This window comes from Neocloeon triangulifer, unplaced genomic scaffold, assembly GCF_031216515.1.
Source record: "Neocloeon triangulifer isolate White Clay Creek 2 clone unplaced genomic scaffold, ASM3121651v1 ptg000005l, whole genome shotgun sequence".
Classification (NCBI taxonomy): Eukaryota; Metazoa; Arthropoda; class Insecta; order Ephemeroptera; family Baetidae; genus Neocloeon; species Neocloeon triangulifer.
Window position 1 is genome coordinate 208,769 of NW_026775548.1, and position 22,245 is coordinate 231,013.

A 22,245-nucleotide genomic window follows, 5' to 3' on the forward strand; every position below is an offset into this window, starting at 1 on the left:
CTCTCTCGTTTTTTTTTTCATAACTCTCGGTCACAGAAAAAAAAAGAGAGGAAAATATGGAAAGGGTCAAGACCTCGGGCAGCGCAAACGAAATAAAGGGCAGGCGGGTACGTTGGCTCCTCTCCAGGTGTGTTTCTTTTTCTCTCGACCGCAAAATTATAGCCAAAATTTTGTCATCTTTCCAACAGAAAGAATGAATAAACTGATGTAAGTAAAAATAGAAAGTCTTTAATGACAGAATATTTCTTTAGAAACTTAAAACTTAGTAAAACAGTAAAAATCATGAAAAAATTTGTGAACTCGTCAGTTTTAATTTTATTTATTTAACTTTAGACCAGTGACCTTGACCCCTCTGCCCCTCACCAATCAATTTGTCGTGACCTGCCCTTTTCAACGATATGTCACACATGATAATTATGAAGAAGTCAATATGATTTTGGTGGTGGGGGAGTCAATCAAATCGCAGTTTTCTTTGCAAATCTGACGATGACCTCAACCGACCTCAACATTGAGGTCACCAATCCATTACTTGTGACCCGACGTTTCCAAAGATGTGTCACACTTGATGTTTTGAAGCCAAAATGAACAAAGTGGTGGGGGAACCTATCCGACCAATCAGATCACTCCATACCTTAAATCTGGGTTTTTTAATTAAATCAGGATGACCATGACTTTTATTGCCACTGATCGATTCCTCCTGACCTCTCATTTCAATGGTACTTGTTTATAACTGAATTCAAAAATTATCCACGGCTGAAGAGAAAAACAAAAATGAAAAAGTAAATTTTCCCATGGTAAAATTAAAAGGGTTCGCCGCAGGACTGAATGTAATTTTGATAATCAAAAGGAATGTATTATTATTTGCAAAAGGCTTCCTTAATACGTCGCAATAAATTTCCTTTCTTGCTCCTCTGTGTATTTCGAAAGACGCAAATTGCTTTTAGGTAAATATAGTCGGCCTTTTAGCCTTTAGGGGCGAATAAGCGAAGCTCATAATCCCGCCGATAAATTGTTTGCACGCCCCGAATAACGTTTTCCTTCGTTAAATGCAAAACTTAGTACCTGAGAGGACGCGGGTCTGCACTCGGCCCGAGGCGATCGGTTTTCTCCAGTCCGAAGGCGATTTCGAATCGAACAAGCCAACTCTGCAACAGAAAACAAATTCTTCATTAAAATATTCGAGGATTAGTTCTGCGACGCAAACATTAAATTTGCATTCCGTAATTGAATTCGCGCCTAAACAAATATGCTGATCGAAGCAGGTAAACTTTGAGCGGCCGTAGTTTTTGAAAGGTTGGATATTATTTTTCAATCTTAGAACCATCAAAAGAAAGGGGAATAAGGGGATGAAATTTCCTTTCCTTTCAAACCAAAAGCAAAACTCTATAGGACGAGGTTTTTAAACTTTTAAATTAACTTTGAAATGAAATTTATCTTCAGGACCTTCAGGGTCGTCGGGCCCTGGAATGACCTTCCGGACACGCTCTGAAAACCTGCCCAGTGGAACAGTTTCCCACTCTCTGCAAGGCCTACCTGTGGCAGAATTTGTGATAAGTGATAAGAACAAAAACTCAGTCAACCGAGGCTCACTGCGGCGGATGGGGTATTTTTTATTTCGAAAGTTTTAGCAAACTTTTTGCTAGTGGTGATGCCTTTTTGTCCAACAATCTCTTTTTCTTAAATAATTGTTTTTCAAATATTGAATGTAAACAATGTATTTATAACAATGTGGACAAATAAACAACAATAATAATAATAAATTATTTTCTCATTCTTTAGTTTCAGTTGAAAATCCAACCCAAAACTTTTTAAGCGGCAAAATGATCATTTTTGGTTAATAACAGACTAAATTTCAGACTTTTTAGTATTAAAAATGTACTCAACATGAAGTTTTTGTACTGAAAGGAAAAATTCCTCCTCTGCACACGTTTAGAAGTTTTTCAATTTCGCCAAGTTTCTTTTATATTAATGAAAAGCGGATCTCATCCCAGAAAATTAATTAACCTGCTCTGGGTCGGGTGCTTTCATTGGCGGCCAACTTTGCTCGGAGGCACTCAGGTGTGCCAGAATTGTATAATCGCATTAACCAAAGTTTGCGGCCTCGCACTTTTCCACGCGAGAGGAAATTCGTCTTGGCTGAGCACAAAAAATTGATTCGCTTTTTCACGCCGATGTTTGCGAATTTCACGTTGGGAAAAAGATTCAAGTGGCATGTTCGGCTGCGAGAGAATTTGAGCGTTTGCCAATTTCTGTGCAAAAAAGCGTCCCACTTTTGCAAACTCGACCTGGCATCACGTCAAATGGCCGCCGGCATCACTTTTAATGGCCACAAAACTGGGCCAAATTCATCAATGCCGCGAGTTTAAGCATCACGAATTACCATCAAACCAGACTTCAGTTTTAACAACTTTTTTAAAAGCGGAAATATTGTAATAAATTTAATTCCATAACTGTGTGAAAGTTGGTGTTTTTATAAATATATGGCTCAAAAATAAAAATAACTGATTACACAATGCGTGAATTTAATTTTAAATCGACTTTTCTTGTAAACTATTTATTATTTATATTTTATAGAGGCATAACAAAAATTTTAAAAATATTTAGATTATATATACATTTTTTTGAAGCTTTATATTGGCAAAAAAAGTTAAAAACTGGTGGTTTCAGTTTTCACATGTTTGGTTACGAATGGAAAAAAAAATCAGTCAAAAATTCAGAATTTCCTGTTTTTGAAGCTATAAAATAAATAACAATCAACAGTTTCTTCAATCAATTCGTTTTTTTTTTCGGTATAGAATAATTTTAATTGAGCGCTTATTTTTCCAATCCAGCAGAATTTGAATTCAGCATTTTTGTAACTCCACCATTGTTTGTTTTGACAGACGAGGATCGAATTTTGCATCAACGTGAGATTTCCCGGCCAGATTCGGGCGAAATAATTTATTCACGGAGCGTAATTGCAGCCTTTGACAAACACCACTTTGACAATTTTCGCTCCGCACCGACGAAAAAAAGAGAGAGATAAAACACGAGAGAGAGGAAAACAAACTCGACCCTCCCTAATTTGAGCTCTGATTGCGCAAACCTTCAAACAAGCAATGCAAATTTTACTATTTTTTTCTCATTCATATGAATAATTTCATTTTTTGAAACAAAAATTAATAGAAAAAACACTTCACTTTAAACAAAATCAATGCTAGATTTTTGAAATGTAATTAATTTGGCGCTTATTTTTTTAACGAAATACTTATTAAATTTAAAAAATTATATTTGAAACTTTGATCTTTAAGTTTAGTGCTTTTTTTAATTAAAAAATAAACTAAATTGTACTGAGAATAATAAAAATTGAATAATTGGAAGAACACAAGTTTTCATTTTATCTCCCATTTTCCAATAATTTTTGGGAAAATTGCAAAAATCTAGAGATCAATATGAGCCAAAAAGGACATTATTTCAAATTTGGCTATTCGTATTTGACGTTTTGTGTTGGTAAATTGTGGCGTCGTCGGCGGGAATCGATCGCTTTTCCTCTGGTTCGTTGGCCTTTGGCGCGATAAAATTTGACCCAGTCTTGGCCGCACGACAGCGTTTCCTACTTGATAATTATCGCCGCGGCCATTAGCCTAATGCCCGCGTAAAAGAAAATTGCTTTCTCTTTCCAGAAAATGCCCTTTTATTGATTTCAAGTTGGTTTCCTTCAAATAAATAACTTGAATTGAAAATTTGGAACAATTCAAAAATGAAAAAAAAAAGGAGTATATTTCCATAAAAATTATTAGATAAGAGGAAAAATATGAAATTTTAATGATATTCTTGACAAAAATATTTCCTGAACCGTTTCCCATAGGAATTTTGGTGTCGATTTTTACCAATTTGATTGGAGTAAAAGGAATTTTTGTCTTGTTTTGAAGATATAATCAGGCCCATTGTGTTATCCAGAAAGATTCAATTTTTATGAGCAACTAGAAACAGTTTAAAAGAGAATTAAAAACATAATTTACTTTCGAATTTCAGAAATCCATTATTTTGAAAAATACCAAGTTTATTTATAGAAATTTAAGGAAGAAAAGGAAAATATGATCATCTCTCTTTTCCTCCTTCCCTTCCAATTTCAAATTGGATTGCGAAGCATCCGAGCTTAACTGACACGTCAGAATTGCGTTTCCTCTCCTCGCTCCTTATCGGGTGACGTGTTTAGTTTCCGCAACTCTGAAGTCTGGAGTGTCTTCTTTATTAAATCGCACAGGGACTGCAAATTATTTCACTCAACCCTGTCGAGATTTGCTTTTCCGACAAAAGAAGATAAATTTCTACTTAATTTCAGAAAATTTCAGAGAGCAAATTTAGAGAAATTATTATTTTGCAGATAAAGATTGAAAATAGTCCCTATGTCTTTTCTATTTGTTAACTGTTTTTCCTTCAGATTGGTAAGACGATTTTCGAGGACGGTTTTTCTTATCAAAATTCGTGTGAGGGAAGGAAAAGGCGCATTAAGGCGCTGAGCTCGAAGTCATCAGGCAAACGAGATTCTCGCCGCAATCTTTACTTCTACGAACGCTAAACGGTTTTTACTGAAATTCAATACCACCACTTTTCAAAAATAAATTATAAGTATAAAAAAATGTCTTATTTAAATTTAGCCAATAATATTTACTTACATCCCTTGATTTTTCAAATATTTTCTGTCCAATCAAATTGATACGATTTTGAAAGGTTTTGAGGAAACAAATAGATAGAAATTGACTCAAACGGTAAATTTGAGTTAATTTTGAACATCTTTAGGTCAAAATTTTTATAATTCTAAAAAATATTCCACAAATTTAATTATATGGTCATATCTGATAATGAAATTTAATTTTTTTCCAATATTTTATATTATTCTTTTACTGGACAGGAAGATTTAAATGAATCAGATTGACATTAATTACTTATAAATGTGTAAAATTCGTAAAATTGATTCATTTTTTCAATTGATATGGATTAAAATATCTTAAATAGAGCTTAAATTACAAATATTTTAAAATAAAAATCTCATTTTAAAGAAATTAAAAAGATAAATTGTATTTACAAGGAAAACACTTTCCTGGAATAAAATCGGTGTCAAATTTTTTGTCTGAAATGCTGATTTTCTTCATTCTTTCAGCCACCATTTTTATTTTCATTGAGATATTGCAAGATGGAGCCGAGCCTCGTTTCGCGAATGTGTTTGGGCGGAAAGAAAAAAACCAACTCGAGGCGAAGACGTGCTTTATCTGTCGAGCAGTTTTTGCCCTCGCTCGCTCCCTCTCATCGATTTCGCGTCACTTTTGAGCGATTGAAAACCGCACCGAGCACTCAACAACTTCTTCCTTTTTCTACGCAGGAAAAATTTAACAAAATTCTTAAGGTTAATTTTCATTTTGTTATGAAAACTTTGAGCAGCATCAAAATTTGATACAATTTTAACTCAATTGTGAGGAGAGGCACTTAAAGTAATTCGTTTACCATAACGCGATTTGCATAGCGGCGGAAAATGCAAATTTTAGACGTGCATAATAAATGAGAAAGTTGACTTCCTTATTAAAATTCACAAAAGGTTTCTTTGGTGAATACAAGTTAATATCTTTATTTCTGGAATACAATAATGGAATAAATTTCAATACCAATTAATGAAACCTTAATTTATACATTTCTATAAAAAAAATTGGGGGTTATGAATTTTTCCATCATGAGAAGTCGGAACTTTGTGAGATAATCAAAAATTTAATTAATTTGATGCTATATATTTTAGCAATTTTTTTTCTTTTACTTTTCTTCTTTTATTTGAGAATTATTTAATTCTAAAATTTATTATAACATTATTCGACAAATAAGAGCTCGTATTCCCATTTTTCTTTCAGAAATGGATCTTCTTTGAGCTTGTTTATTGTAAGGGAAGAATCTCATTTGCCACGAATGGGAATTTAGACTGGGTGAAAGGACGAGTCATTTTGTTTTGGCGCCGGCGAGATTTCCCGCTTGTACCGCCGAGATCAATAAAAAAAAAAAACGCAGGCTTAATAAATAAACAGGCTGGTCCGGGCGCGACCGCCACTTGGCTTAATTAAATTTTCACTACGCACTCGACCGATTCGTCAACAGGTTTTCTGCTTTTGAAAGGCAATTATTATTGGAAAATCATCCAAATTGAGGTTAATTACTTAATAGAATCTGAAAAGTTTTATAAAATTTATAAAAATTCATAGATTTTAGATTACAGTGTAAAATGAGGAACTAAGATTCAAATCTGCAAAATTAAAGTTAAAGATCACCTTTTTCCAGCTGAATAATTGAACTTTGCTGATAACAAAGAGAATTAATGTGTTGATTATTTCAGGTCAGCAAAATTAAACTTAATTTACTTCTTAAAAACATTTTACATTATTATTGACTTATTCAGTTTTTAGATAATTTTAAATAAAGGTTTCCTCAAGCCGAAAGTAAATTTTAAAAATAATTTCAGTGAATGCATGGAAAAATCGATCCAAACAATTTTCAGGGTAAAATTTACTCAGGGTATTGGAACAATTGCCCTTCGTGGGTGTCAAAAAGTATGTTTTTTTTAGGCACATATCACGAATTTTGGGTCTACTTTCTGATAAAAAATTTGCAAAACGCGAACAAATAAAAACCATTTTAAACAAAAGTTTCAAACAATTCAACTAAATATAAAAAGTTTGTTATTTATTCACAAATATGAATATTTCTCCAGAATTAATATTTGGGGTTGTTGCAATTCCCAGAGGGACTGTCCGTTAATTTGCAGGGGTTATTTGCTCGAGACCCAGCGTTAATTTAGTGCCAGTGACGCGTGAAAGTGGACAAAGAAGGTTTGCCTTCGTTAATGATCCGCGCGCACCGGCGGAATAAAATGAAAAGAAGAAGTGATTTCGTCCCGGCGGAGCAAGAAACCGACGTTGATAAATGCGGCTCTTTCACTTCGGGGAAAATGAATGGCACTTTGTTGTTCTGCAAATTCGACAGCCAAGATTGAATGGAGTGGAAACGGATCTTGCTTTTTGCACATACAAATTCAGGCACCAACTTTTCAAAGTAATAAACCAAATCATAAAATTTTGAATATCTTCACTATTTGTTCGAAACTTGATTTGCAAATTTCATATACTGACCTGAAGGTGAGATTAGCGGGCGAGTCGGGCGTGTGCGAAAAGCTCCACGCGATTGAGAGTTGCTGGGCGTCGGCGGGGACGGCCGAAATCACGCCGTCGCCACACGCGGGCCAACTTTGATCCTTCAACGTCTGGAAAGCGACGCCCGCGGGCCCAAACGGCTGCACCAACACAATCACGGGCCAGACGCTTCTCTTCCCCCACTCAACGTGCACTGCAACAAACGACAAATCAAAATTTAGTGATTCAATTCAACATTTTATTTAATTTTTAGTCTAAAATTTAGCTTTCACGGTAACAATTGAATCGTTTTTGCTTAAAAGATTCCAAAAATCTGTTGAAACAGATGATTTGAAACAAAAATTGGCCTACATAATATAATCATTTTAAAACTTCAAATTGGCCGCCATTCATTTCAAGCCACAACATTTAATTTCTGCTGAATTTTGCAGCGGTTTAGTTCAATTTTTTGATTGTATAAATCATCAAAATATTCAAATTTTGAAAATAGTTTGTCCCTGGTTTGTCCTTTAAGTTTTGAACAATCAAAATCGAATAGTTATTGTAAATACGATTTCAACGATATGCAACATTGATAATTTTGATTCAAAATTGGAAGAGATATGAGTATTTGAAACTCGGGATAGACCGCCATATTTTCTAAGATGGCCGCAGTTGGGAAAATTGAATTATCTCCATCAATTTTGGCCCTAAATTTGTTTTCTCCACATTTTTTTGATCGTCTCACTGAAAAATATCAAAAGATGCAACAAACTTTCGGATCATGAGTTGTCCTTTAAAAAATTCCCTAGCAACTTTTGTATTTACTTTGATCTGCATATAAATAATTGAGCTGAGAATCGAACACGCCGATTATCTCCATAAAAATGAATATTTTAGTGGTAGGGAGGGGTCACGTGAGCGGGGCACACGTGGGTCCTAATGGCATTAATCGCCCCACCCTTTCGGACCGACAAAAGGGTCAATCGATGATGGGGCGCCGACACGCGAACTCAACTCTTCTCTCAATATTTTTCCACTCGAAGGAACGGAGGAAAATGCAGCCGAGTGGCGAAAGCTTTTCTCCTCAACAAACACCATCGAAATTGGACCGGTCAGTTTTTTCCTCTCGCAGCGAAAATATCATTCCTCTCAAAAGATGAGAGACTTTTCCATTAGCGGAGAAATCCACTCGACGGATTGACGCAATCAAACAGAAAAAGATCAAAAATGAAAAAAAAGACCAATCCTGGCAAAAAAATTGTCAATTTTTCTAAAATTTTAAAAATTAGTCTTATCAAATGGTTTTAAAACAAATAACAGAAGAAAAATTGATTACGTTAACTTAAACTGCGAACTATCAAATTGATCTTTTTGGCCTAGGTCGAAGGTCACCTTTGTCAGGGTTTTAGTTTTTCTCAAAATTTATAGACTTATTCCTTAAAATTACAAGGAAAAAACATAATTTTTAAAAACAAGAAGTATTTTTAAAATTTTTGAGATTTTCAAGCTTTCCAGGGTCAAAAGGATGCTCAGGTACATTCAATAAATTGAGTTTTTTTTAAATAAAAATATTTTAATAACAGTTTTAAATTCCATTCTAGAAATCAAAAGTGTCATTTTCACCCTCAGGGTAAGGCAACCTTCAGGGTCACTTTCGGGATGCTTTCAGAAAGTTCCCTTCATGGGTGTCGAAATATAGGTTATCGTGGACGCTGATCACGAATTTGCACTCCGTTTATTGTTTGGAGTGACGAAATTCATGAAAAATTATCCGAGAGGCCAAAATTATGCAAAATCCGATGTGAAAATTCATATTTTTTTTTCTTTTGCATGCAACCTTTGATCTTTGATCCGTGTTTCGCAAAAAGGCGAACTTGCACGTCCAATATCAAAAGCTTTGTGTTTTGCCGTCTCTTTGTACTCGGCTGCGGCGGGACCGAGTTTTCCCTTGTCGCCGCCGACACAACACAGATTAAACGCCGACCTCTTCCGCGTTCGACAAACCGCAGAAAGTATAAAAGATTCGCAGCAAAGGACGGAGAACGGTATTCAGTAAATAAAGTTAATTTAAAATGGAAATAAAAGTTAATTAAATTTCAGTTTTTTAATCGTTGGTCTCATAGAAAAATGAAAATAATTTAATTATTGATCGATTATTTTCTGAGGAGTTGATCAATTTTTTATTTCATTAAAAATTATTTTTTTCAGTAATATACGATTACTTATTTAATAAAGATGGAAACCTAAGGAGAGTTCTATTAAATTTTTTTCCTCGAATTAACAATCTAAAAGAAGCTGGAAGGATCAAAGAGCAAATTGCTGCGATCCGATTACACAAGATCTTTCATAAGAAGAGCAGAAATCGGAGCAGCTAATTTGGTGCTCCGGATTTTGCCTCGGAGATTAAAACGCGTAAATTAATAAAGCGGGCTTCTTTTCTCTCGTCTTGAATTACATTTCTTGTGTTTTTGCTGCTCGCAGCAAATCCACATTAATGGAAATAAACTGCTGCCGACGCGAATCTTTTCATAAAAACAGTGAAAAGAAAGAAAAAAAAAAACAAAGGCAAAGGTGGAAAGGACAAGGAATAATTTGAGAAGAGAAACTCGCAATTTGATTTGGAATTAAAATTAATTTTGTTATAAATCTAGAATTCAAAAAGTTTTTTCTTATTAAATAACAAAAAAAGAAATTAAATTTGTTGAAAGGACATCTATAAAATTATCAAAATCAAACCAGTTTAGGCACCGAAATTTCAAATTCTTTGGATTAAATTTAATTAATTTAAACCACAACTTTCATTTCCACAAGATTTTGAATCAACCCAAATGTTTTGAACAAAAAATAAAGAAATTTGAATGTATACAATACATATTTGGAATATTTTTGCACATTTTGCATTGTGCGGATTTTCTCCTTTCAAAATCGCAGTCGGAAACACGCACGCCATCGCAGCAATTTTTTCTTTTCTTCTCTCTCTCCGATTCGTGTGCGTTGCAAAGGGAAGCCTTTTTCCTCCTCTATTGTAGAATATTTTTATAAGTCGCGGGCATTTTCGCGCTTCCTTTTGCCGCGGGACTTTTTGCGACACGACAGACAAAAAAATAACAATTCTTCCGCCGAGCTGGCAAATCCACAAGGACGCATTTTCCCTTCCAGCTGGATTGATAAAGTTCGCCAGAATAAGAAAAAAATTATAAGAAATCTAAAAAAAAAAAAGAACTTTATGCAATTTTTCAGAAACTGATGCTTGTAAAAATTTTATATGCAAGCGATCGGCGGAATTTCGCAATACCTGAATTATATATTCATCGTCGTTAGCAGGAAACGAGAAGCGCCGCCGGTTGCATACTTTTGTCCTCAGACATGAAAATCGATAATTATCTCCGTCGGCTTAGGCAACCCACGCGTAACACTCTTTCTACTCTTATTGTGCAAAATTGCATTTCAAAACAGAGGAATTGCAATTTATTTAAAGGACAAGTCAAGGTAATAAAATTTTATCTATAAAATTTATTCAGCTTTTTGAAAAATCCGATGGAGACGAATTTGAAATTGTGATGTAAATAATTTTTTATCCAAAATTGTCAGTTATTCTGATGGCGGCCATTTTAGATTTAAAATGGTGGCCTATACAAAAGTTTCGAATGGTCGCTTCACTTCCAATTTTGACTTGAAATCATCAATGTTACATATCGTTGAAATCGTCTTAGCATGAACTATTCAATTTTGAATGACTTAAACTTCAAGGGAGAACTACTTGGAAATTTTAATAATATTATGGTTCAGATTCTGACAGAAATGAACAAGACATATCAAAATTTGAGTAGAAAATGAACAATTTCTGTGATATTAATTTATATAGTTGGGCATTTTATCGAAATGAATACTTCAAATTTTTTAGCAGATCTTAAGGTTTCTATATAAATGATTTTATTTTGTATTTTCATTGGAATTTAGAGTAAACTTTTAGTAAAATATAAGAAATTCCTGTATTAAAGGAATAAAAATAAACTTTGGTGAGCATCAAAAGCGTCTCAATTGCCATTCCAACGAAAATATTTATATTATTTGACTCTGTCTCTATTAAAAGAGAGAAATGAATAAATACATTTGCCTCATCCTAATTAGCCTTTAATTAATTCCTTTAACTTTTTGCGTTTCGCGATCAAACTGCGGTTTCTATGGCACTTCTCTTGACCTGCTAGCTGTACGATTGCAATTAATTGCATTGCGAAATACCGACACAGAGAGAGCAGAAGGAATGTAATTTCTCTCCGCAGAAAAATTCCCGACTTACAAAAGCACCAGAGAAATAACTCATCAAAGAAATTCCATTTCAAGACGAAGAATAATTTTCGATCTATATACGACATTTTTTTCAGCAAAAATAACTTTACAATCAACGATGATCAAGAAGAATTGCAAAATTTCCATCAAAATAGGCTTGGATGTACTTTTTGGTCCAGAATAATTGAATAATGTTACTTTATCCTGGTTTTTTTTTTTTCAAATTATCAGAGACGAATTTTATTTATATTATTTTAAACTGTGTTTAATTGAATTGGGTAAAAGTGTGCTTATTAGACACGGTTCATTGTTTTTTGTTCATTTTAATTATTTTGTAATGACAAAAATTTGTGCTTTTTCACGTCGTAAAAGGGAAAAGCGCGTAACGAGAGAAGTTTCACGCGCGAATCGATTCGGCGGCTTTCGTGAAATTTTAATGACACCTGAGGTCGTGACGCAGCCGCCGGAAATGCCAAAGTTGAGAAAGCACTTTTGCATCCCCCACGAAACTTGCCCATTAATCCAATTAGCGCTGCAAAACAACTCTTGCCAATTTGCAGGGGCATAAATAATCAAAACTGACTCGAAAAAGACATTTTTCTGCAATGCATAAGGCTTAATTTATAAAAATCATCATTATAATTTGCTAAAATATATAATAATTGTATCTATGAATTGTATCTGTTTTTATAATTAACAATTATTATTACTTCTTATTCAATTAAATTCATTTTGATTAAAATTTTCTCATTTCTTGTTGAACATTAAATGTTAGAACAGTCAAAATAACTCATTTAGTAATTAACAGGTTGACATATATTTAAAAAATAAACTCAAATGGTTTATTACTAAATAAACAAAATCTTTGAGTAATACAAAATTTTGTTTTTTTTTTCTGACCGAGAAAGATTTTAATCAAATTTCTCCTTCTTAATTGAATCTTTCAATACTTTAGCATATAAATATGTCAAATTAACAAGTTTTAGTCAATGCAAATCTTAAAAACGTGTCATTTTGCCAAAAATATCTGCTCAGAAGGAAAATCTGTGCCTGAAAGAAACCTCAAGTGGGCTGGGATGGTCTCTGCGCTTTTCATTTCACTTCGGTGGGTCCGTCCGAGTCGCCCTCTCGCTCTATGTTTTTATTATTTTTTTGTTAGGTGCGACGAGGAGGGCGGTTATGCATGCGCAAATCAATAAAATAACAAAAGTTGTCGTCACGACGAGCGGCTAGGCAGAGTTAACCGCCTGAGAGTGCAAATAGAATTATCAGCGGCGAAGAAGCCCCGCCGAGGCAGACTTTTGTCCGAGAGCGCGAACAAAAAATAAAACCACTCAAAAGCAGTTTCTGTTCCATTCATTTTGACCGCAAATTATACTTTTGTAAATTAGTTACATTTTTTTACAAAATACTTATTGAAATTCTATTCAAATCAATGAATTGACTTGAAATTTGTAATCCGCATCCGAAAAAACATATTTTGACAACCATCAAGGGACACTTATCTCCAAAGGCACGTGCACCCTGATACCTGACCCTGAATATGCCGAAGAAGAAAAGCTTAATTCAATAAATTATTTCATAATGATGTTTGCAACGAAATTGAGCAACTTTTGGGGATTCTAATAAGTAAATAAATAAACTGAGGTTCTTGGAAGGCAAAATTAAAAAAAATACCTTTCAACCTTTCAATTGAAAAGCTAGATAGAAATCGAAACCAAAAGTAATTAATCTAATTATTAAAAGTTCTAATTAAATGAAGATTAAATGATAAAAATAATAAGTTTGCAACGAAAGTATAAAACGAAGAAATTGTAATTTCAACATGCACTTAAATAAATTGGTCGGCATTATATTTTCACAAGAATCTTTTAATACTTCTCGCCGTTCTTTTTCTTTCCTTTTCAGCAGCAAAGTTTTTCCGCGTGAGGAACTTTTATTTCTGGTGCTTTTTTTTAAACAATAAAAATTGCACTTCCATTTGCAAATTAAAAATTTTAGAGAACGAGGAGAGAAGAGGAAAAAGGCAAAGTACTATAAAATATCGACCCGAAATGGCGTCGCACGCACCCGACTCAAATTCTTTTCTTCTTTGGCTTCTCCTTAATTACTTCATTTCAAAGTAAATTTTCAATCAATAATTTTAAAAATATTCGTAAATTTTTGGGCAGGAAAGTAAACATTTATTAACATCAGTTCAATTCAACAGAAAACTCGCATTTCAATAAGTTAAAATCTGATAGAAAATGAATAAAATTCTCGATTGGTTTTCAAAGTTAATTGATTTTAAACAAGCTTTCCGCAATATTTCCATCAAATTTAGTATTTCACTTGAAATTGGCGTTGGCACGCAGTCTGCAAAGTTTACCCCGTTTGTCTCAACTTTAGTGTCAAAGGCAAAGTTTGGCGTGCCAAGATAAAAAGCGCCGATTGCCAAACTTTCAAACACCTGCCAGCTGCGCTTTCGGTACACAAAAATGAGGATGTTTCAGTAATTTTTAACTAAGGAGAATGAATTCCAAAACCATTCAACCGAATTCATAATTATTAAATTAAAATTTTAAACTTAGGCACATTGAAAATGAAAAAAATGGAATGTTTACTTGTAAAAATGTAATAATTTTGTATGAAAACTGACTTCTTTGAACTAATGCAGAAGTCAAATAAATGAAAGTGACGAAAAACAAATAATATTTTATTGAATCATAAAATTGTACTATTCAATATTCAAGAGATTGATGCTTCTTCGGCTGGTTTCCAATTCGCCATTACGTTATTCGTTTACGCATTACGTTGTTCGTTTTGCCAAGGAAATCGTATAAGCCGTTTCCAATTCACCAAAACGATACACGTAAACGGAATCCGAGTACAGCAAAACGTATAAGCGGTTTCCGATTCGCCAAAACGTACTCCGTAAACGTATTACGAGTGCCGACAGTGGGTTCCAATTCGCCAAAACGGACTCCGTAAACGTATTACGAGTGCCGACAGTGGTTTCCAATTCTCCAAAACGTAGTACGTTTACGTGCAACTCATTACGAGCACCAAACGTGCTTCATACGTGATACGTACGTCGTTTTAATAAAAGTGCAATTCTGAATAATTATAATTGGTGCTTGTAATGAATTCTTAATTATATCATCCATTTGAGTATTAAGTCCTTCAATTAGAGTTAATTTCCCACCAATTAAGTTAATTCGGTTATGGGGGTGAGCAGGGGTGAGTTGAAGGAAATTAGTTTTATGTCAAGTGCGCAACATGATTATAGGCTAAAATTTTGTGAGGAAATCAATGGTGTATATGATTTTAATGAAAAATTTTAATTTCAACCCTTAATTAGCAATTAACTCGAATACAAACAAATTGAAGTGCAATACATGACTTTAGGGTGAAATTTGAAGCCCAAGCGATTGCCAGCATAAATTTTGCGCTATCAATTTAATTTCATCCCCTAAATTGAAATATAATGATGTCCACACAAATTTTAGAGCGAGACGTGTTTAAATGGTAAAATTTGACGCCAGATCGTTTGCCAGAAGTGATTTTGCTCTACAAATTTAATTTCAACCCCTAATTTGAAATTACTCAAAATTAACAACAATTTCAGAGAGAGACATGTTAAAGTGGTAAAATTTGACGCCATATTGTTTGCGAGAAGTTATTTTGCTCTAAAAATTTAATTTCAACCCCTATTTGAAATTATATGAAATTAACAACAATTTAAGAGCGAGACTTGATGATATGAGTTGAATTTAGCGAATTTAGAATTTAGAGCCACATTGATTGCCATACTTAACTAAAAAATTCAAACATTAGTTAATAAATAAGGAAATCAGGGGTTGAAATTGAAATTAAGCAAATTAAGTGCAAAATAACATTTGAAAATCAATCTAGCATTAAAATTACATACATAAAACAACTATCGCTCTTAAATTGTTGTTAATTCCATAAAATTACGAATTAGGGGTTGAAAATTAATTAAATAAATAGTATTTTCCAAATTTTCCCTGGCAATCGGCCTGGCTTTGAAATCTACCAATAAAAAATGTCTCGCTCTCAAATTGTTGTTAATTTCACGTAATTTCAAATTAGGGGTTGAAATTAAATTTTAAGAGCAAAATCACTTCTGGTAAACGATCTGGCGTCAAATTTTACCATTTAAACATGTCTCGCTCTGAAATTGTTGTTAATTTTGAGTAATTTCAAATTAGGGGTTGAAATTAAATTTTTAGTGCAAAATCACTGCTTGCAAACGATCTGGCGTCAAATTTAACCACTTAAACATATCTCGCTCTGAAATTGTTGTTAATTTCACTTAATTTCAAATTAGGGGTTGAAATTAAATTTGTAGAGCAAAATCACTTCTGGCAAACGATCTGGCGTCAAATTTTACCATTTAAACACGTCTCGCTCTAAAATTTGTGTGGACATCATTATATTTCAATTTAGGGGATGAAATTAAATTGATAGCGCAAAATTTATGCTGGCAATCGCTTGGGCTTCAAATTTCACCCTAAAGTCATGTATTGCACTTCAATTTGTTTGTATTCGAGTTAATTGCTAATTAAGGGTTGAAATTAACATTTTTCATTAAAATCATATACACCATTGATTTCCTCACAAAATTTTAGCCTATAATCATGTTACGCACTTGACATAAAACTAATTTCCTTCAACTCACCCCTGCTCACCCCCATAACCGAATTAACTTAATTGGTGGGAAATTAACTCTAATTGAAGGACTTAATACTCAAATGGATGATATAATTAAGAATTCATTACAAGCACCAATTATAATTATTCAGAATTGCACTTTTATTAAAACGACGTACGTATCACGTATGAAGCACGTTTGGTGCTCGTAATGAGTTGCACGTAAACGTACTACGTTTTGGAGAATTGGAAACCACTGTCGGCACTCGTAATACGTTTACGGAGTCCGTTTTGGCGAATTGGAACCCACTGTCGGCACTCGTAATACGTTTACGGAGTACGTTTTGGCGAATCGGAAACCGCTTATACGTTTTGCTGTACTCGGATTCCGTTTACGTGTATCGTTTTGGTGAATTGGAAACGGCTTATACGATTTCCTTGGCAAAACGAACAACGTAATGCGTAAACGAATAACGTAATGGCGAATTGGAAACCAGCCTTCAAAGTAATCCGGATTTTATCTCTAAGCAGCTAGGAAAGAGAAATTTGCCAGTTCTTTCTTCTTTCAATTGTTTTTTTTTTTTATTTTTATTATTGGCAAAGCTTTTGTTATTTCCACGCCATTCTTTGAAAATCCGCCCTTTATATGCTTTTCACGTTCATATTTATTTTGCTGTGACGGTTCGTTTTCTTTTGCTTGTCATTGTTTTGATGGGACACGACAATTGAATTGCAGCGACAACAAACAAACATCGACCACTCCCTTGCAAACGGTCAGCTAAAATTACACACAAGAGTACAATTTCAATTTCAAAACAAGCGAGTTGTTTGTGTTTAAATTGTAAAATAATAAATTGAAATGAATTTCAATCAGAGTGGAAATTTGTGCTCAATTGCGCTTGCAATAATATTGTTTCTGTTTGCGGGCAACCGAGATGAAAACAACTCTCGGTCAACCTTTGTTGATGGCAAACAATTTGGCGCCTCTGCCGAACGCAAATAGACGCACAACTTCCGTTGTCGTCAAATATTTGAACACCAAGAGCAAATATTTGGATAAACGTGGCGAAATTTTTTGTCTTCATCTTGCAATAGTTTTTAAATTACTGGTTTTGGGATTATAATTAACTCACTTAACCAATTTAATTGGAAAAAACAGCTTTGATAGAAATTTTAATTGAATGATGTTTTTTAATTACACAAATAGAGTGAAATAGACAGATTTTTTTTTTAAATTCAATTTGAAGATGACCAAAATATCGATAATTATGTGTGACTTAATTTCATTTACTCAGCAAGAAGTTTTAAAATTACTGCTTTTTTATTTTAATTAACCAAAAGTGAGTTAAATTAACACACTCTAAAGATAAAAACAAGCCAAACTCACTTGCTTTAATACAAATTTGCTAAATTTACAGCCAAATAGTGGGTTTAATTGACGTTTTACTCAAACTAAGAACGTATCTAAACTGAACAGACATGAGACATGAGTGAAATTGACTGATTGTGTTTTCTTTCTTATAATTGCTCCAAATTTTGTATCGCACTTACAAAAAGTGTGTTTAATTGGCACGTTTTTCCATACTTAATGTCCTAAAGATCAATAATAATTTAGTGCGAATTAATTTCTTTCATTCCTAAAATTCTTCATTTACCAATTTTTATAAAAAAAATTTACACGTTCTATGACTCAAAATGGCCAAATTTCGTTGATTTAGTGTAATTAATTTGCAGTTAAATATTTGAAAAATGTAATTTATTAAGACAAATTGCTCCAAGCTAAAATAAAAATATTTATCTATGAGTCACGATTTACATTTTCTTCTAGAATAAAAGAGTAAATTTTACACAAATTTGTTTCTGATGAAAAAATGGGTTAATTTACCATTTCTTTTTTTACGTTGTTAGTCGTTGTGCGTCGGCATTGTTGGTTTGGTGGCTTTGTTTGGAAAGGCGATAATTGGCGTGCCGCGCTTGTTGCATTGTGTTAATTCTACACGTCTTGGCGAACAATCAAAGTGCTGCAATTTCGCAATTAGCTCTCGTCGTGGGCGTGCTCGGAGGAAAAGTGGGTCACTGCGCTTGCCAATCGCCCTTTTTCCCGACAATGTCAACTTCAAAGAGCAAACCCAAGAAGTAAAGCGGCTTTTCCTTGAATGTTTGCCTTCTTTCAACCGCGCTGTTTTTGCGACTGATCTTTTATTTCCCAGAAAACGAGGCGAATTGACACGAAATCCAACTCAATTGGATTTTTATTTGCAATAATTTCAATTTAAGATCAGTTTTTTTAATTAATTAGTCATTACTCTTATACAAGGATTTGTAAGTTTTTTAGTGGTAAAAATTTTCCAAAATAATTAATTTACTTCAAATAAAAAGAAAAATTCTAACCCAGTAATGAAGTATTTCCAAACAGATTTTTCGAATTTTTTGTTCTTTGTCAAATTGGCACGTTTTTTATAAAGCCGATTGATGAAATTTTTATTTGGTTTCAAAAAACCATAAAAGAAGCTACAAACTGTTTGAAAACTTTTGCCTTATTTTTCCTGTTTATATTTTAATTTACAAAAAGTGTGATTAGAATTCCCGGGTGTGTTTGGAGCTGCGAGGCTTTTCAGTTTCTCTCCGTCGCTTGTTTTCACGCACGCACGCCGTCGCCAGTACTTTTGCACCCGCCTGGCTATCGATTTTTAAAACGAGACAACCCCCCTCCCTCCCCCCAAATCCTCCCTCGCGCGCCTCATTTCGCTCAGCCACAGGTTGCAGCAAAAACGCGACCAAATAAACAAGTCATTTTACACAATATTTTGGTCCTTATTTTTTAACTTTCTTAAATTAAAAAAAATTAGCAAATATAAGAACATGAGCATTTTTTTGTTACAAAGTTTGTTATCACCTGCGATTAAATTGGAAGGCTTTTTACTTCCTGGTCGGATTATTTTAGTCTCAATAATGGGAAAATAATCATTTAGAGCCAAAATGAACACCAAAAATTGAGAAATTGAAATTGTTCTCACAAAAATTGGTACTGAATTCGAGTTTTTAATATTTAATGAGAAATGTGTGAATAAAAGTTTCATTTCATATTGATTGAGCTTTGGAAACTTTATTTATAAAATTTAAAATTTGTTAATTGGAATATTTTAAATATTTTTTTTTAGCAAATTTGCAGCTTTGCTGATATGCAACATTTTTAATTTATATAATTCAAATACGGTGTTTATGTTATAAAAATATGGAAAGATGTCGCTTTATAAAAAGTTTTCGCCTCTTTATTTATTTCAAATTCATTATTTTTTACTCTCCATTCTGCAGACAAAAATTTACTTCGCTACTCCTGAAGTGAATAAGTTCTTTTTTTTTTTTTTTTTGGCTCGTATTTACTTTCCATTTCAAATCTGCGTGTTTGGATAAGCGAATAAACTTTAACACTTCCTGACAAAAGAACTGATTTCAAAGCTAGGCTCGGTTCGGCCATTTCTCTGTGAAACATGGACGGGGGATACGAGGACGTTGCTGGTCCGTCCACGAGAAACCCTTTGCCCCGAAGGGTGAACAAGAAGAAGAAAAGTTGTAGTGCCCTGATTGTCCTGAAGGTGGCGTTCGTCCTCTGCGCCCTGAGCTACGTCGTCGGCACCTGCCTCGTCAACTACCTCCTTGTTGCCAAAGTGAGCCAAATTTCATGAGTTTTCAGGTCAAAAAACAGTGTTAAGCTTATTTTATTGCAACAAGAGTTTTGCACCAAGCAAAATAGGTTTTTTATTTCCGCCTGAATTACTCCTGAGCCGATTCCATTGCATTGGTTTGTCTTAATTTTAATGTGATTTAATTACTTTTGAGATGGTTTGTTCCAGGTGTGCACAAATCTGAGAACGGCTTTCGAGAAAATCCACTTGATGACTAACGAAACCGACCAATTGAATAAAAGTTTCAACGAGCTGGCTTTCCTTAATGATGAGGCAATTGAAATTTAAATCGACTTTCCTATTAAATTCAAAATTCAAATTTTTTCAATCCAAAAGGTGACGAAAGAGAAAAATCTACTGCAGGGACTACTTTTGAATGCAACGAAAGAAAACGATGTTTTGAAAAAGGAAGTCCAAATGTTTAGAATTCCACGTACGTTGCGGCCTTTTCAATATATTATATCGTGAAAAGTGATTTTCACTAAACCGAATATATTTCAGCTACTTTCCAGAAGCTGTCCAACGGAAAAATATACCACTTTGCATATCCAACTCAAGTAAGTGTAAATTAGTTGCTTCTATTATAAGGAAAATGTGTTCCTTTTAACCTATTAGTTGCAAATGACCTACTTCAACGAACTAATAATTCAGGAATATCAAAAGAAACCCAATCCTACGTCAAAATTGCGATCAAAAAATACGCACCAAGGTTCAAATTCAAACGCTTTTGAAGCGAAAACCCAGTTTTAACGCTGCGAAGGGGGCAAATTTTTGATACCGAAGGACATTTTGAGCTTCCTTTCACATTCAAGAATGAAGCACTTTACCGGGGACCCTTTCTATATATCACCTAAAAGAAAATATCAACCCATTTTCACCTAGACAAACTGATTTTGAAGTATAAAATTTCGTCTTGAATTCGCGTATTATAAAAACAGATTTATATCGACTGTTAATACAGAAAATGTGTCCAATTTATAGGCAAATTGGATCGAAGCCAAGGAAAGATGTGCCACCATGGGTCTCCGCTTGGCAAGTCTAAAGAATTTGACAGACTTGAAGGTCATTTTCAACAAAACCAAGGAAATCCATGGTGATTATATTTTAGTCAGTTTTAAGCGATCCGGTTGTTGGCAATTTAAAATGAATTTTGATATATATTTTAGTTCTACTAAGACACGGATAAAAAATTCGTTTCTCCCGACACAGAAAGGCGACTTTTTATAGCGTTTAAAAACGATCAGTTTAATATTAAATATCTCTTTTTACAATTATAAGATTTTTTTTGTTCAACTGAAACTTTGATTCGCAGAAAATAGCTGGTGGTTTGTTTCGGCTCGAAACTACGGAAACCAGAATCAATCAGACTTCAAGTGGCTCGACGGATCCCGATTGGAAAGCAACAGTTCCATGTGGCACAAAGATGCCGACAAGAAATTGGGCTGCACCGAAATCATCACCAACCAAACTGACAAACTGCACGGTGGAAAGTGCAGCGACAAACACCACTTTGTGTGCGAATTTGAATTTCCAACTAAATCTTATTAACATTTAAAGAAATTAAAAATTATAATGATAATAATACCAGAATTTATAATTTATTCGTATTTTTAAACAATTATGAACTTTTATAATGTTTTCTTTATGAAAAAGTTTGTGTCCATTGAATGCATCGTATTAAAATTTTGATCTGATTCTAAAGAAACTTTTAATAAAAATAAATTTTGCTTGAATTGGCTTTTAAATTTCATATATGACTCAATTTTCAAGGCTTGTTTGTGTGGATGAAGGTTCTGATAAAAGCTTTAAAGTTTTCCGTCAATGTTTGAGATAAAGTAGCACGGGGGCCTAAAAATAATGGAGAAATAAACTAAACTGAATCAGTCTTTCAACAAACTCTAGCGATTCGAAATGAGATAAATTTGGAAGGCATTTTCTGCAAAAGTTAATTAAACTGTTAAATTTCAAGGATGGATTTTAATGAAACTGGAAACTGCGACGGTATTTGGATGACTTCCAATAGATCAAATACAAGAGTTACAATGATGAAAAAGAACTTAAATTTACTGTCATTAAACATTCTCTCAATATTTAGTGGAAAATTAGGAACAAATATTTCAGGAATAACAAAAATTTGTAACAGAGTTCGACTTTGCAATGACGCTTGAATCTTACCTTAAAGCAGATAATTTTACTTCTGACATATTTAGTTCCTGATTTGGTTCATTTTGAACGATGCAGGAGGTGGTCGAGTATGCAGAAATCGTCAAACCGACGATTGGCAGAGCAAAAACCGAAAAAACTCCAGTCAAAATCTAGTCTCAACATTCTTGTTTTTAAAAAATATTGAGGAAATGGTAAAAGACCAGGAACAATTTTTCAGATTAGTTTGTTCTGGAATTACGCGATAAAATTTGAAGGCATTCGTGCATTTTTTCTTCCTGGTTGGGTTCATTTCGGACACA

At 33.7% G+C, this 22,245-nt stretch overlaps 2 protein-coding genes across 8 annotated transcripts in view; one reads left to right on the forward strand and one right to left on the reverse strand.

Moving 5' to 3' along the window:
* Nucleotides 1-22,245, reverse strand: part of LOC132193927 (uncharacterized) — a 64,435-nt gene that overhangs the window by 29,043 nt on the left and 13,147 nt on the right. For all 7 annotated transcript variants that reach the window (XR_009441499.1, XR_009441497.1, XR_009441498.1 and 4 more), the window contains exons 4-5: nt 7,149-7,362; nt 1,063-1,145 (exon numbers count right to left, since the gene is read on the reverse strand). Coding sequence is in view for 4 of the 7 variants with exons in the window: in XM_059614887.1 (XP_059470870.1) it covers nt 1,063-1,145; nt 7,149-7,362 (297 nt within the window). In the remaining 3 variants the exon portion in view is untranslated. The remainder of the gene's footprint in view (nt 1-1,062; nt 1,146-7,148; nt 7,363-22,245) is intronic.
* LOC132193917 (uncharacterized) lies at nt 19,565-21,432 on the forward strand. Its single transcript, XM_059614872.1, has 6 exons — nt 19,565-19,762; nt 19,949-20,053; nt 20,117-20,213; nt 20,282-20,337; nt 20,762-20,873; nt 21,093-21,432. Exons 1-6 carry the CDS (start codon nt 19,586-19,588, stop codon nt 21,326-21,328), a joined length of 783 nt encoding a protein of 260 aa, XP_059470855.1. The 5' UTR covers nt 19,565-19,585; the 3' UTR covers nt 21,329-21,432.